Source organism: Xylaria bambusicola (assembly GCF_022495145.1).
Source record: "Xylaria bambusicola strain CBS 139988 unplaced genomic scaffold F5B22scaffold_15, whole genome shotgun sequence".
Taxonomy (NCBI): domain Eukaryota; kingdom Fungi; phylum Ascomycota; class Sordariomycetes; order Xylariales; family Xylariaceae; genus Xylaria; species Xylaria bambusicola.
In genome coordinates this window covers 484,667-499,998 of record NW_025953568.1, presented here as the reverse complement: position 1 = coordinate 499,998, position 15,332 = coordinate 484,667, and the positions used below count along the sequence as shown (strand labels likewise).

Below are 15,332 nucleotides of genomic sequence, written 5' to 3'. Positions count from 1 at the left end.
TGTGAAATAAAACTCAATCTATATCTGAGCCTATGGCCAATCAATTCGGTGCTCGAAGTGTGTCTTCTGAATGAAGGCACTTGTTGGCTGACACTTAAGAAAGTAGAATGAGTAGGTAGTGTTCCTAAATGTTTCTCACGTCCTACCAACGCATAGACTTCTCTATTCTATTCAGTTAGGTAGCACTAATACTGGAATCAGAGCCACAAAAGGCACCTGACCTTGTTCGGGATTGCACCGTGCCTTATCGTCTGTCTACCCCATGAGACGGCATCACGGGATGAACAAAACGATTACCAATCCATCTCCAATGTCCAGCCTTGAAGATCATTGCCTCTATCAGGTAGCTTACATCAACATCTCGTTGGTAGTCTGTCTTGCGCTGCTCTGTTTAGCTTAAGGGACTGCAGACTTTCATTGGCTTCCAACAACAAACTGAGAAGGCGACACTCCGGGAACATGGCCCGGCCCAAACCCACGGTCGAGATTCGGACAATAAAATGCAATGGAGTTACGTCGATGCTACCATCCCCAGAGCGCTTATCATCGCGACTACACTGACAAGGAATTCCGTAATGTCTTTCTTCGCCGTTGGGACAAATTGTTGGGAGGCCGAGAATCGTTTTCTAGAACATTTCCAATTCATGAATAATAATGGCCAAGCTGCAGTATTCTACGATCCGACTTTCAGCTAGTCGAAGGAACCGCGGTGCCCAGCTACTTGTGAAAACTACAAGAGCTCGCAACGCTCTACCGTCAAGATGAGGGCGTCGACCGTGAACCCCCTGGAAGTAGTCAGCCAACCAGCAAGCTCAAGTAATATCTTCATTTTCAGTCAGATATGCGTACACGGCATCACCTTTTTGTTCTCTATCTTCTCTTCCTCGCAAGTAGAGCGAACGGCGCAACACCATATGAAGGGACCAGTCGTACTACAGCTAGACCCTCAATTCGTGCCGACCCAGAATGCAAGGTCTTTCCCGGAGACACCACATGGCCATCTGAAAGTGAATGGGCGAGGCTGAACGAGTCTATAGATGGCGTTCTACTGAAGCCGAAGCCCGCAGGTTCTGCCTGCTACCCTGGTCCTGACTTCGACCAGACCCGATGCCAGTTCCTGGTCAGTGGTACCTCGTCAACTCGATTCTGGCTCGACGATCCCCTTACGGAGTTAGCGCAATGGACTCAAGGAAGTTCTTGTGTGGCTACTCTTACCCCTGCTGGGAATTGTACCCGAGGAGGTTTCCCCGAATACGTCGTCAACGCTACGTCTGCCAAACACGTTCAGGGTGCCGTGAACTTTGCAAGAGAGAAGAACATTCGCTTAGTGATCAAGTACGTTCGGTATCATCAGAAAGCTATCCCTGAAACTGATCAGTGTTATTGGACAGGAACACAGGACATGACTTTGGAGGAAGATCAGTGGGAGCAGGGTCGCTTAGTGTCTGGACACACTGGTTGAAGCGTACCGAGTTCATTCCTTCTTATCAGATAGGCGAGTACAGTGGGATGGCAGTCCGGATCGGATCGGGCGTTGAAGCCTGGGAAGTCTCCAATCTCATGGCAGCCAACAACATCAGCGTTGTCGCAGCCGGGTGCAACACCGTTGGCGGAACTGGTGGATGGCTAAGCACTGGCGGACACAGCACCGTTACTTCGACATTCGGGTTAGGCGCTGATCAGGCTCTATCGCTCGAGGTGGTCACGGCCGACGGCAATCTAGTGACTGCTGACCCTTTCACGAATACAGACTTGTTCTGGGCGATGCGTGGAGGAGGCGGAGGTAATTCAACTGGACCGCAGGATGACTTGAAAACCAGCTACTGACAAGCCAGCAGCAACCTACGGGATTCTCATCTCGGCAGTCATGAAAGCGTATCCGCCTATCAGCATATCGTCGTCATCACTTAGTCTTACGGTCTCCAATACAGGCACTGTACGCGATGTCGAGACGTTCTGGCAGGGTGTCGCCGCGTATTACCGGTTCGCTGCGGATGTTCTCGACGCCGGCGGTTACGGCTTCAGCTACATCTATCCGATGGAGAACAACACCTATCGGTTCACCACAAGCAGCTCATTTCCCGGGATGGCGTCCACCGTAGCTCACAATTTTATGCAGCCGTTGTACGACACTTTGACAAGAGTTGGCATCAGCATATCAAATCCTACGATAGGGACAGCGAGACCAGTCAGTATTGCTTCAAAACATCACGCCCTTGATAGCGGCTATGTTATACGTCAGATTTTCGTCTGATACGATGATACGTTCATAAAAGTAATTACTGATTCCGAGTGTTGCAGTATGGTTCTCCGCGCGGCGGAACAGGCGATAGACCAGTCAACACCAGATACAGATCTCGTCTATTACCCCGGGAGAACTGGGAGGATGACGACCTCTTCAATCAAACCATGAAAGCCATCCGGAAAGCTGTCGAGGGAGGCTTTGAGAATGACTTCTACTTCCACGGTACCTTAACGTCTCCGACTGAGGAGGTGGCGGGAGTAAGTAACTATAACCATTGATATCTCATCAATCTACGTTTTCTTTCATATGAATACAATGCCTTAGAAATGTTCTATTCATCTGGGATACTCGGCAGCCATGTTCGGGATATCATTAGCTGATTCCGAGTGTATACAGTGGCCAGGCAGCAATAGCGCAGTCATACCAGCCTGGAGGAAGAATCGCATGCACGCAATGCTGATGGATGTGCAGCCCGACGGGCTCACGGCACAACAAGCGATCGACAGAAACAACTTAATGCAAGGATACATGTCTCTGCTCCGCGATGTGTCGCCTGGTGCAGGCTCATATATGAACGAGGGTGACCCCGGCGAGCCGAACTGGCAGCAAGCTTTCTACGGCGCGAATTACGAGAGGTTGCTAGAGATCAAGCGAAAGTGGGATCCGACAGGCGTATTCTGGGCTCCCACGACCGTCGGCAGTGAAGCTTGGGAAGTACAAGCTGTCGATGGGTACCCTAATTCGCAGAATGGGAGGCTGTGTCGCGTTGCGGGATGAGGACACGAAGTGCGATTAAGGGTACAGTGAATATTGATGTGAGATGGGCGTGAATGAGATCATATGAAGTAGACAGGATATTGGCTATTTGATAGAGCTATCGGCACAAAGGTTACGTAGTGTTTCACTGTGAGATATAATATATCTCAGTTAGATCTGATGTGCAACATTAGGAATGTCGTGCTTAGAGGCACAGCAGTAATACTAACTCTAGTGACTCAATCAAGATAATCGTCAACCGAGGCTTCTCATCCCTGCAAACCTAGGTTGGGATTTTCGTAGTGCGGAGAAACACAGTAACATGATATCAATACCCCAAGTTTTGTGAACCAGGTTGTGGGCATTCGCGCGGGGTGCGGTGAAGTTACATCCGGGGAAACATTGTATCAGTGGGTAACAGTGAATACATGGCTGCGATCATATAAATATGTATAAAGTATCCAGTTTGCGAGGTTAACATTCAGTTCTAGGTTGTCCGTACCTTATCCAATCTCCCCTAAACAGTTATAGCTCCATGGCTCCAGTACGACGACCCATCCGCATCGCCAACTGCTCTGGTGCCACGCCCGACCCGGGCGACCTGATGCTCGCACAGGCGACTGCTGGTCCTGTCGATGTAATCACCGGTGACTACCTAGCAGAGGCAAACTTAGCGCATTACGCCGAAGCATATGCCAGGGGTGGGCATCCAGGCTACGTACCCTCAGCGTACGAAGGCCTTCAGTTATCACTCAAGGTTATCAACGAGAAGAGAATCAAAGTGGTAATAAATGGTGGCGGCCTAAACCCTAAAGGTCTAGCCGAGGTTACTCACAAGACGGTTCGCGAAAAGGGGTACAACCTCAAAGTCGCCTATGTCGAGGGAGACGATCTGTTGCCTATCGTTCATGATATCCTCAAGCCTGATAGCAACGGCCAGCTCCCGCATTTCGATGCGACGAACGACCAAGTCAAACTAGCCAAGGATACATACAACTTCCTACATGACCCGCATAAGAAAATCATAGTCGCTAACGCGTACCTGGGATGTCGTGCAATTCGACGTGGACTCGAAAAGGGTGCCGACATTATCATCTGCGGCCGAGTTGCCGATGCATCACCCGTCATGGGTGCAGCGCAATGGTGGTACGGCTGGAAAGACGACGATTTCGACAAGTTAGCAGGGGCGCTGGTCGCCGGCCATTTGATTGAATGCTCTACATACGGAACTGGGGGGAATTTCGCCGGCTTTGACCAATACACCGTTCAGCAACTGCTACATCTAGGCTGCCCTATTGCCGAGATTGCGGAGAATGGAGAGTCTGTCATAACAAAACATGAGGCGCTAAACGGGTTCGTCACCGAGGAGGTTGTAAAATGTCAGCTGTTGTATGAGCTGCAAGGCAACATATATCTGAACAGCGACGTTAAGGCAGATATCTCTAATGTGTCAGTCCGCCAAATCCGTCCTAACTGTGTTCACGTATCTGGCGCAAAGGGCTATCCACCTCCACCAACAACGAAATTGGCAGTATTTTACCGTGGTGGATGGCAAGGCGAGGTCACCCTCAACGCGACAGGGTACGCCACGAAGCACAAATATGACCTCCAAGAAGCTCAGATGCGAACACAGCTAGAAGAATGGGGAGTGATGAAGGATATCGACCTGCTTGATTTTCAGCGTGTCGGTGTCCCGCAAGAGAATCCGCGGTCCCAGCTAGAAGCTACCACATACTTACGTATAGTCGTACAAGCACAGCGTGCCGAGACTGTGCGAGCCGTTCACCGAGCAATGTGGTATATTTTCAGTGAGTGACATCCCCCTTTCCGCGATTTTATCAACAAGTTCCTTACTCTTCGCCAGTGCAACATTTCCCCGGCCTCAACTGCACGCTAGACACGCGAACGATTTCCATGCCAATTCCGTTTCTTGCTTACTTCCCTGCCCTGGTAGCCCAGGATCGGATAGAAGAGTCCATCAATATTATAGGAGGTGGAGGGGAAGTTGAGGACCGCCTCGTCGTCGGTCCACCGCGTATCACGGAAAATTTAGCGCCACGCGCGAACTACGACCCAGTCTCGCCCCGTGCGCTTTCTTCGTTCGGGCCGTCAAGAAGCATATCATTCGGCGACGTTATCCTCGCGCGATCAGGGGATAAGGGCGCCAATGTGAACGTTGGGTTCACGCCGCGTAAGATATACGACAATGCCGAGGTATGGGAGTGGCTGCGAAGCTTCTTGACGAGGGACAGACTGAAGGAGCTGATGGGTGACGATTGGCAGGATTGGTTCCACGTTGAGCGTGTTGAGTTTCCAAAGATAAGAGCTGTGCACTTCGTCGTCTACGGTGCCCTGGGTAGAGGCGTGAGCAGTTCTGTTAAGTTAGACTCTCTAGGCAAAGGATTCGCGGAATGGCTTCGTGCTGTACATGTCCCGGTACCCATCAAGTTTCTCGACGGAGGCCCGCGAAGCAAGATTTGAAGCCAAGTCTTCTATCATCTGTATATAACCCAGGCGAGATCGCATGTCGAGCGAGTACATACCCGAATATCCTACGAGAAGGGGAATTTCCACTATCTTACTTACATTGTAGCGAGCAAATACTCATAGGTTACCTGTGCAATAACGGCCCTTCAGGGTGTTGCTATATATCTGCCCTATTCTCTCTTCCCCGTAATCCAATTAACAATTAAGCTTTGGACCCTGTAGAAACATAGTGGCAGCCATGGAATCTCTCGGCTCAGCATACAATAACGAGAATTGGTCGTCAGAATGTTTCCACAAATGCTACTTCGCCCGTATACCACAACCTCCCACGTCCACGAACGAGCAAGTCAATGACCTGCTGCAGCGCATGACGCTGGAAGACAAGGTGGCCAGTTGATATAATACGCCAGCGCCAGTCCAAGCGGGACGCTTGACAAGGCGACGATAATGAGCGCGCACACAAATCCTCGACACAGTATGTGACCAACTCGGAGGCGAGCCGTGACCAGAACTCATCGTCCAGCTTGTGTACGAAGGCACAGAGCTAATCGAGCGCAGACTAATCAGTCCGCACGTTTCTGAAGAGAACTTCCTTCTCAGACTTTTCGGCAACCGTTCATCTCAGTCGAAAACGCCGTAGGCGTCTACAAGAATGAGAGTACAGCTGTCTCAGCTTCGAAACGCACCGTCGCGCATACCTGTATTTGACCAATAGACGATATCCCTGCTTTATATCAGAAAACGCCAACGCAAATTTCACATCGTAGGCTTCAACGATTCCTTCATTGAAGAAAAATGCAGGCACGGAGTTGTTACACAAATGAAGACGCTAACTTCGGCTTCCGCAGTCACATTTCGAGCCGCGCACCGGCAAGTCAATTTTTCCACCAGAACCAGCTCGAGTTCTCGGATGAGGAGACGGCGCCAGGCAGTCATTTATAAGGCCATGCCCACCCTTATGAACAGCAGCTCAACACGCCGATGGCCATCCCAGAGATCACCGCCCAGTCCGCTGTACTCCTCACGTGCAACGAAGGACGCCTTTCTCGATATTGTCGACCTCGCCGGCAAAAGCTGCCGTACAACCATCCCTCAATCCGGTGTATCCGTGAAGGGGCCAATCTTGCAGACAGATCCTTCGGGCACGGACAGCGGTATGTATGATCGTACCACCGGTCCGGTCCCCAAGTAAGCACAGAGATCCCGTCGTAACACGTATCTGTTTCATTTCCGGGCGCATTGCTTACATAGTGCAGTGTTATGATTCGATCGGTCTGGTATACTTATGCTACAGGAATGCGCGCGGGGAAATTTTGATTGGTGCAGAGTAGAACAAATAGTAGTAGATGGTAACTAGGATAATTAGCTTGTGATACCCCTTTGGATGCACCACAACAGCTGTTCAGAAGGAGACGCAGGCCTGAACCGACGATTAGTCATGTACCTGTTGAGAAGCCCGGTTTATGGGCATTGAGTTGTGAGTGTTGGTTCCTTTTAACTGTTTTCGAAACTGGCTGGACCTAATGCTCAACATCTGGTTGAACACAAAAGAGGGGATATAGAGGGTGTGATATCGGGGTCACGGCAACGAAGGACAGGGGCGTACATGATCAGAAAAGTAAGGTTATCACCAGAGAACGCGATAGGTAGAATCTCAGCTTCACCCTCTCACATCCGTTCACGCACTTCTATTTCATACTTCTCTACGTAGTTCCCTGAGATGTCGCAGTGCGGAAATGTATTTCCGGCCAGTAGCTAGTGAGCCCTATAACAACACCTTGGTTCGATTTGAGCTATTGACATAGCTTAGATGCATACCGCAACACCTACTGAGGGAGATGCCTACCACAAAGATCCCGGTTGCGCGGCCGTAGCAAGCTTGGCCTTAGTTGTCGATGCTTTAACCCACGGACGTCTCTATTCGAATTTCCACACCGCCAAATCAAAATGAGAAACACCTATGATCGGGATGAGTATTTCCCATAGCCCGATTGGATCCTGTATCGAATCCTCGCTAGGGAGAGTGAACAGGAAGCTGTTACTCAGGCAGGTTGCGGTGGCCATACTTCCAGGCTCCTAACTATTCGCGAGTAGCGTAATGTCTCTAAAAACAACGACTATACCCTACAGCGCGGTGACTGCAGCCGTCACGGATTGAAGTTGACCTATGGCGATGTGAAAGTGAAAGCTTCCTAGCTAGTCAGAAACTCATTCCACCATGCCATCGGTAAAACCACATAGTAATGCGAACAAATGTACGCTGTACTAATATCTTTCCGAGTGTCATTAATTCTACTCAGTTCAACCCGACAAGAACCCAGGTTCGTCGCTGACAACAAAGTCATGAACTCTGCCGGGTGTAAAACGCTGACTCGTTTGATCGCATACACAGGTTCAGACGACGGAATATAGAGCATCGAGTACCCGCATCCGGTCTTCCTTGCGGCCGTACTCTAGACTATAGTATGATCTCCAGCGGTTATCTCGTACACCGAGGCTTCAGGGCGTCGGGATTGCCTCCGTGATGCACCCCGGATTTCATCCACTGCCAACGCATGCATATTTGCTCTGGCTTGGTTCAAGTTTGGTGGTGGTGCGTGCGTGCTGTTGTTGGTTTACCAGACAGGTTTGTGACCATTGTCCAGGGAACCTAACCCATCTTGGTGGTCCGTGTCATGCTCAGCGCGTTTTCGATTATCTCTCATATGTCTTTGTTTTGTTGTTGTGAAATTGTGTTGTGCTGTCCGTTATCAAGGACGTTGTTGCTGGCAACGATAGTCCCCGACCTTTAGGAGATAGATACAAAGAATTAAACGCACGTAGCTACATGCGTCTAGGTACTAAGTAGTTATTTTACAGTGCATGCATTCAGGTACTGCAATGCATTTCGGCCGCCGTGGAAGCAGAGCGGAAGTACTCCTCCTGTAGTTGTGGCTAAAGGCAAGACAGCAACGCCAAGGGCCTAAATACTAGAGTGCAGACCGAAGGCTTGGGTGGCTTGCCAAGAACTCCGCCATGTTTCGGGTTCCAGTGGAGAACGTCAAAATGAAGCAAGAAGGTCTCGATCGTGATGGATGCTGTGAGGGCAAATTTCGGATTTACCAAGTGAATTGTACTTACATAGGTACATAGGTATGTACATAGTTACGAGGTCTGTTTCCGTTGTTACACGTATGACTACAAGATATCATGATTGAAAAGGAGTGAAGTCATGATGAATGTCGGTATCCAGATAGAAATACAATGCCTGTACGCCAGTATACTACACTACTATGTAAGTACATAGTATGCAAGTCTTTGCCTAGTGGGATGGATACTTATTTAGTAGAAAGCGCCCATTCCGAATAAACGTGCCATTTACCGGGATCCTAGAGCCGACCTTCCCGGGCTGTCCCAACGTGAGGTAACATGCATTGAATTAGGTAGGTAACGGTGTTTCAAGACAGCAAAGCTTCTGGGACGCAAGGTATAATTAGGTAGCTTGTTTTGCAACATGGCAACTAAGGATCAAAGGAAGGCTTCATCAAGTTGAGAAATCCGCGAAAAGAGCCGAGTATACACGTAGTGGCCATGAGAATTGACGCTGCAAACCCATGATTAGTGGCATACGTAACGCGCGTCCTGATAAGACTGGTGTGTACTAAGTGTACAAATCAATCTTACGAGTAAAACGTCCTAGTCAAGGTCCAATTCAAGACTCTTCGGTCGACCCAGACGGCATAAGCCGATTACGAATAAAGTTATAATGCCAACATGACAATAGCTCAGGACAATGTAGGCATGCAAATACCCAGCAAACACATGTTGTCGAGAATCACCTGCAGCAGTATAGGAGCGTTGGTGGCTGTGCCGTTGATATAATCTCGGATAGGTAGATACCATGCAGCTACCCAGGTACGTAGATTGCTAGATACGAAGAAATGGCAACCTTGACACCGAGTTGGGTGGCTTTGGTATGAAGGAAGAGAAAAAAATTTAACCCCTGGTTGCCAAATGGCTCCCCTGCAGTGTGTGTGTGTATGTGTATATGTACGTCAGCAGCCACTTGAGCCGCGAAGGACCATGTCATCCTATTTTCGTCAGCCGGCGGTTGACACGGATATCAAGGAAACGCCGCGATAGTGGCCGTAGATGGAAGTTGAATGTTGTTGTTTGTTACTAGGAATCAGTCGCTTGTCTGACTTGCTTGTCTACACGTAAGAGCGGTGTGTCTGTAGATGAGACCCTGAGTCTGGATCAAGTAAGTAAATATCGAACTAGTAGAATCCGCCCGGCTGGATATAATCGGGCCAATTCCCCCCCAACGCGCGACATGTTAAGGGATAGAGCAAACGATGCCCAGCCCTTATACCTAAGTAGGTACTGTATGATGGATGCACTGAGCCAAGAGACAAGAAAAGGAACATCATGTTTGACTCAGCCTGGGCTTCCTGTTTTGCTTCTGGAAACAAATGGGTGGAGAGATAGATGCGGTGCTGGTTAGCGCACAAGCGTTTCGGGTTGGGTAGGCCTCCTGTTGGTCGCATTCCGAAGCAGCAAGCAGCACATGTACACATCTTTAAATACCTAGGTAGGTCCTGACTTGATTTGTATACTAGGTACCTAGTGAAAGTGCCAAAATAGTAAATAGACGATTAGTGTAACATATCGAAATCAACGAATAGATAAAGAATAACGCGATGCGAGATGATCAACAATAGCTATGCAAATCTTGACTTACATGTAAGTATGTGCCCATATACAGATAAGGCATAAGTACTTAAGTATGTTTGAGATGGTTGTTGGCTCAACTGATTGAAGAGCAACCGATCAGCTGGTAGCTGCCCAAGAACAGTTACCTCTCCCTAGGTAGTGTGACACTGGCGTTTACACTAAGTACTCCAGTGCTGTATCGACCTACTACCCCCACTACATGTACCTGTCTGACAACCGTAAGGTAGGCGGTAGGTACCTACCTACTTATTCCCAGGTGATCCGGTGCCCCAAATACACACAATCTAGATATCTCCTGATAGCCTCATTAGAGCAGAAAATTATTAGTATTCAGGTAAGTAATAAGGCACCTGAGCTTTATAAGTACACTGACTACTTCGTAACTGTCACTTGGCCATGTAGATTGTGCCGTTGTAGTTGAGGTAAGCTGGAGTTGTGTTCAAGAATCTTAATGCGGCAGCTTGAATTATGATCTGCACTGATAGTACGGCTAGTACCTCTTAACAATGGAGACCACTGCACCAGTCTCGCCAGTCAAGTCCAGAACAGGAAGCGGTTCGTACGTAATCCCGCTGCCCCGATAGTCCCCTAAACAGCTTTGACAGCGCCAATTCGGAGCCTGCTGATTGGCTCTTCCTTGGATGTTCCTGTAACAGTGTGCTAATTGAGTGGCTACCTAATTGGACAAGAGTGAGTCTGCAAGAGCTTGCCTAGGTACCCTAGGTAGGCTGAACCAGGGTACAGGTACTGGCTGTGGAGGTTCTCAAACCTGTGCCTGTAAGTATTTTATCCACCATTCACTGCTAGGCAGCTCCAAGGTTGAGCCCGCCCATCCACTGCAGAACTGCAGGCACAAGTGATGTACTGTAGGTACAGTGCTCACCTTAATTCCAGTACCTGACATCTACTTAGGTAGGTAGGTAGTATATGCGCTACTGTAGGTACCGCTGCAGGTACTGGGCAACAATTCAAAAGAGTTATACTGAGTATGCATTTTTGTGCGGGAGGTGGTGGGCGCTAAAAGGAACTCGACGCTGATGGAGGGTGACCTAGTGCAGGTACAATCCTACTTACAGGTACGATTTGCATGGGGGCGCGATGATTACTTAAGCGGCTGCATAAGTACCTTGTACTGTAGGTAGACTGAAATACTGATAGGTACAATTTGTCCCGATTGTACCGGTAGCATTCAAGCCAAATCATTGTATGAGGTTAAAAGAACGATGATTTACTAAACATACATAGTAGGTAGGTAGTAAGAAAGTATACACTTTACTATACCAAGATATTGTAGGTAGGTAATGTACATAGAACCTGATAATGTCGAAGCAAAAGGCGGCAGAGAAACTGTAAGAATTTCAGGTTCAGTACTGGTCAGAGCACTGGTCAGAGTATTGGTCTCCTTTTTCCAATGATTAAATCCTCTCCCCCTTCATTGCTCGTCTTTCGGCGCCCATGCAAATCCGCCCCTCGCCTCTCTTTCTCAATAAGGCAACACATGGCTCTCACCACCCCGGCATCCCCCTCTGCCCCCACCAGCACCCCAGCACAATAGCGGGTCTGTACCCTCTCGTGCCATCCTCACTGTGTTCGATACTGTGTCATCGCTACCATCAGACGACCTTAGGTACCTCCTACCAGCCTACCATACTTACTTACAGAGACCCAGCCAGTATACAACCCCCGTCTCTGCCCGTCTCACAGCGCTCCCGTCCCACTGTTCATCTCGCCGTCCTCGCCCAGCATTGGCTCGCTGTCCGCCAATCTAGTCCAGCTCACAACGTGCCCGCACTGTACGAGGGCCTGTGCAGGCCGCGATCCCTCTCCCCTTTCCAAGCCCAGCCCAGCCGCCCTCCCGAGGACAGCCCCCATTCCCATCCATTCACACGCACACGCACACCACTCATTCACTCCTTTACCCTCGTACCAGATCTGCCCCCGACACTCCCTCGTATCCCTCTCTATTTCGCTCATACCGGGCAATTCGTTCTTTTTTTTTTTTTTCTCCCCCAGTCGTAACATCGACAAAGTCTACTTCCACTATCACTTTCACTCCCTTGGCTATCCTTCCTTCGACGTCGCCCATTCACTCCAGGTCGTCAACAAGGCCGAATACAGGTACGACACAACACAAAGACCACGAGTCGTCGACCGACTAGCACGACGACATACAGAACACCTATACCTTCCCATTCTCATCCACGTCGACGGCTACCCGATCCCGACCATCGCTTGACACCGCGGTAGTCCCTCCCTCCATTCGAAGTCGACCTAAACAATAGACAACAGACCCTTTCGTCCAAGTCGTTCGCTTCGGTCTCGATTGTCCTTTGTGTGTACCAGACGCGTTGCCTCTTGTATTCTAACCAAGGAAGAAAGGGGACCGACGTCACTGCAAAGAATCATCAGATACGATTAAAGGGTGTCGTTTGTTTCCATGACTCTCGCCGCGTAACAGCCGACTTTGCAAATTCTCGACGTCGAAGAATTATCTACGCAAACATAGTCGAGCGAGCAGTTATACCGAAAAGTTGGTCGAGTACTCGAGGTCCGACGCCAGAAAAATTTGATACTGTTTATTTAACTCTTTTTCCCCATTTCGTCTCATTCATTCACCTATCCACAATGTCACTTCGCCAGATTGCTACCGTGGCCGTATTGGCCCTGGCCTCCTTCACAGTCACGGCCGATAAGAAGGGCGTTGAATTACCCGCAGAGCAGCCAGTTCAAGGTACCGACACAGTCGCTGGCTGCTTTTCCGATCTAGGAGATATGAAGCTGGACAGCACCGACAAATACAACGCTCAGGGCTATTGTGCTCCTGTTTGTCGTGACAAGGGAAAGCCTGTTGGTGCTACTTATTTGAAAGCATGCTACTGTGGCACGAAATTGCCTCATAAGAGTACATTGCTCGATGATTCTAAATGCAATGAGCCTTGTCCTGGCTTCGACCCCCAAGCCTGTATGTTTATATTGTTATAAATCCGCCTTCATTTGCTAACAACTCTCTCAGGTGGTGGTCTGGGTGCCTATACGGTCTATAACACTGGTGTGCAAGTGAACGTTGCCGAGGCCGACCCGCCAAAATCTTCATCCACTTCTACTTCGTCCTCTTCTACTTCTACAAGTACATCTCAGACATCGGGTTCGTGTTTCTATCTTGCTGCATAAACATAATACTAATTGGCTTTAGCAACCAATGCTGAAACGGCTCCAGCGGCTTCAGAGAGCCCTTCAGATGACAAGCAGAAGGGAAGTTCAAATGTTGTCGGTATCGCTGTCGGTGTTGTAGTGGGAGTGGTTGTCGCCACAGCACTCGCCGCCGGTGCATTTTTCTATCTGCGGAAGAAGAGGAATGCCGAATTAGAGGAGGAGCACCGCCGGAATGCCGCTGTCAATGCCTTTATTAGTGGAGGGAAACCCCCTCGTAGCAGCGGTGGTATGTCGATCGCCGATTCGCGAATGGACCCCGTCATGAACCGACGCATGAGCGACGGTAGCATTGCCGATAACCAGGACTATTCACGGCGCATCCTCAGGGTATGTTTCAAATCATCCTCTCACCAACTCTGCTGACCCAATCAATAGGTAACAAACGCGTAACTTCAACCCTTCAAACGAGACGACGAAATCCCATATCGCGATATTTATTTTCTCCTTTGGGCATCAATGGCGTTTGAAGGTGGTTACTCTTGACTTGACATTGGATGGTCCATTTCAATGATCCTGGCGTTATACATGTGTTGAAGGGTAGCACAAAACAGGCGCTAGGCAATCTGTTCGGCATGAGCACTAGTCAAGACCCCGAGCCGATACTCATAACCCGTCCACTCCTTTTTCTCGATCGCTTGCCTCACGGTGAGCATCACCCTTATACCCATTACATGATGGAATCCTCTCCAAATCCTATAGAGGGCCAGGACCCGGGAGCATCCGAGATATTTCAGCTAGAGACGACTCCGAGCAGCGATCAGCGGTCTATGTGAGGGCTATAATTATAGGGATGCCGCGATCTAGCGACGGATCCTGAATTGATAAGGAACAACTGCGGTCTGATTCAGTTCGCGAGAATTCCCCTAAATAGAAGACTAGGTATCAATGAACACGACGGGCTTTTTTTGCTGTATATTATTTGCGTTAGTCCAATAGACGGACTCTGATACCAAAGACGGCCAGGTGAAGTCATCTCATCTCGGTAGTATTGTTTCGTTGATTCGGTTTTCAAAAGCCCCTACGGATTTGTTCAGGGTCTGTACCTCTGATTTACTAAATGTTACAGGATATTTAATACTAGAACACTAGATTTCGATACGCCGTCTAACTCACCCGTGTCGGTGTCTTCGTAGCCTTCTATACATGTAGACAAGTGTATACTCTAAACCCGTAGTACTCTTAAGCGTTGCTTCCCATGTGCGTATGGTAGTTGATGATGATGACTAAGTAAGTAAGTAACTAGCTATACGCAATATCTTCATGTCATGTGATTGGTTGGTTAGAAGAATGGTATAATATGTGATGACGATTATTGCTGATCTGCATCCTTTCGTATATTGCACGTGTGCTGTGCTGTGCATCCTTGCGCTGTGCCGTGTACCTGCTTGCTGACGATATGGGGAGGTAGGCGAGTAGGCGAGTAGATGGATGGATGGATGCTTATGGTGATACGGGAGGGATGGGATGATGGGATGAACGAGTCGGGAGTCTAGGATCGTCTAGATACTTTGTATATACATAGGGAATATCTGCTTAGATCATCGAGGCGCTTGGTGCCACACACCCTTCCATCCTCCCATCCTTTTTGGGGTGGCGGCCCCGGATTATGATGCTGTGATCGCCGAGTTGGAACCGAGGGAGGATTATGTCCGTTTTTGGCGATGAGGACTGGGAGATCATATAGAATGACGTGGGGGGTTACTTCTGAGGAGGTTTTTAGGTGGTTTGGGTAGGATAGCGAGGAAGGTAGTGTGAAGTGTCTATAGTAATTATCTACATACTTAAGTTGAAACAGAACTGAGGTTGAGAGCACTATGGCTGGGTATGCTGATGTCGAGACTTTGGCGGTTTGGATGTGTCACTTGGCGGGCTGATTATGCGTTGTTGTCCCTTGGTCGTTTGGATACTTGTGGTTATG

The 15,332-nt window shown here is 49.1% G+C and overlaps 4 protein-coding genes across 4 annotated transcripts; all 4 read left to right on the top strand.

The window, feature by feature from the left end:
- The first annotated feature begins 201 nt into the window (after positions 1–201).
- On the top strand, positions 202–3,219 carry F5B22DRAFT_602567 (uncharacterized protein). The gene is made up of 5 exons (XM_047974674.1): positions 202–1,335; positions 1,392–1,783; positions 1,839–2,188; positions 2,302–2,502; positions 2,642–3,219. The coding sequence occupies exons 1-5, from the start codon at positions 842–844 to the stop codon at positions 3,020–3,022; spliced, it is 1,818 nt and encodes a 605-aa protein (XP_047831918.1). The 5' UTR covers positions 202–841; the 3' UTR covers positions 3,023–3,219.
- Positions 3,220–3,242: 23 nt separating this feature from the next.
- Positions 3,243–4,888, top strand: F5B22DRAFT_602566 (uncharacterized protein; the record flags this gene model as incomplete). Its single annotated transcript, XM_047974673.1, has 1 exon — positions 3,243–4,888. A coding segment is annotated over exon 1 (1,277 nt), but the record flags the coding sequence as incomplete, so codon positions are not given.
- F5B22DRAFT_101157 (uncharacterized protein) lies at positions 4,831–5,635 on the top strand. Its single transcript, XM_047968658.1, has one exon. It carries the CDS (start codon positions 4,916–4,918, stop codon positions 5,480–5,482), a length of 567 nt encoding a protein of 188 aa, XP_047831916.1. The 5' UTR covers positions 4,831–4,915; the 3' UTR covers positions 5,483–5,635.
- Positions 5,636–12,079: 6,444 nt separating this feature from the next.
- F5B22DRAFT_602562 (uncharacterized protein) lies at positions 12,080–14,526 on the top strand. Its single transcript, XM_047974672.1, has 4 exons — positions 12,080–13,163; positions 13,215–13,346; positions 13,395–13,741; positions 13,790–14,526. The coding sequence occupies exons 1-4, from the start codon at positions 12,827–12,829 to the stop codon at positions 13,802–13,804; spliced, it is 831 nt and encodes a 276-aa protein (XP_047831915.1). The 5' UTR covers positions 12,080–12,826; the 3' UTR covers positions 13,805–14,526.
- The last annotated feature ends 806 nt before the right edge of the window (positions 14,527–15,332 follow it).

What these genes read in the sequence shown, in the direction of transcription:
- F5B22DRAFT_602567 (XM_047974674.1), top strand. Translation starts at nt 842, where the DNA reads ATGCGTACACGGCATCACCTTTTTGTTCTCTATCTTCTCTTCCTCGCA. An exon ending in GATGCGTGGAGGAGGCGGAG is followed by an intron (nt 1,784 to 1,838) that starts GTAATTCAACTG and finishes ACAAGCCAGCAG; the next exon opens with CAACCTACGGGATTCTCATC. An exon ending in CGATAGGGACAGCGAGACCA is followed by an intron (nt 2,189 to 2,301) that starts GTCAGTATTGCT and finishes CGAGTGTTGCAG; the next exon opens with TATGGTTCTCCGCGCGGCGG.
- F5B22DRAFT_101157 (XM_047968658.1), top strand. Translation starts at nt 4,916, where the DNA reads ATGCCAATTCCGTTTCTTGCTTACTTCCCTGCCCTGGTAGCCCAGGAT.
- F5B22DRAFT_602562 (XM_047974672.1), top strand. Translation starts at nt 12,827, where the DNA reads ATGTCACTTCGCCAGATTGCTACCGTGGCCGTATTGGCCCTGGCCTCC. An exon ending in TGGCTTCGACCCCCAAGCCT is followed by an intron (nt 13,164 to 13,214) that starts GTATGTTTATAT and finishes CAACTCTCTCAG; the next exon opens with GTGGTGGTCTGGGTGCCTAT. An exon ending in AAGTACATCTCAGACATCGG is followed by an intron (nt 13,347 to 13,394) that starts GTTCGTGTTTCT and finishes AATTGGCTTTAG; the next exon opens with CAACCAATGCTGAAACGGCT.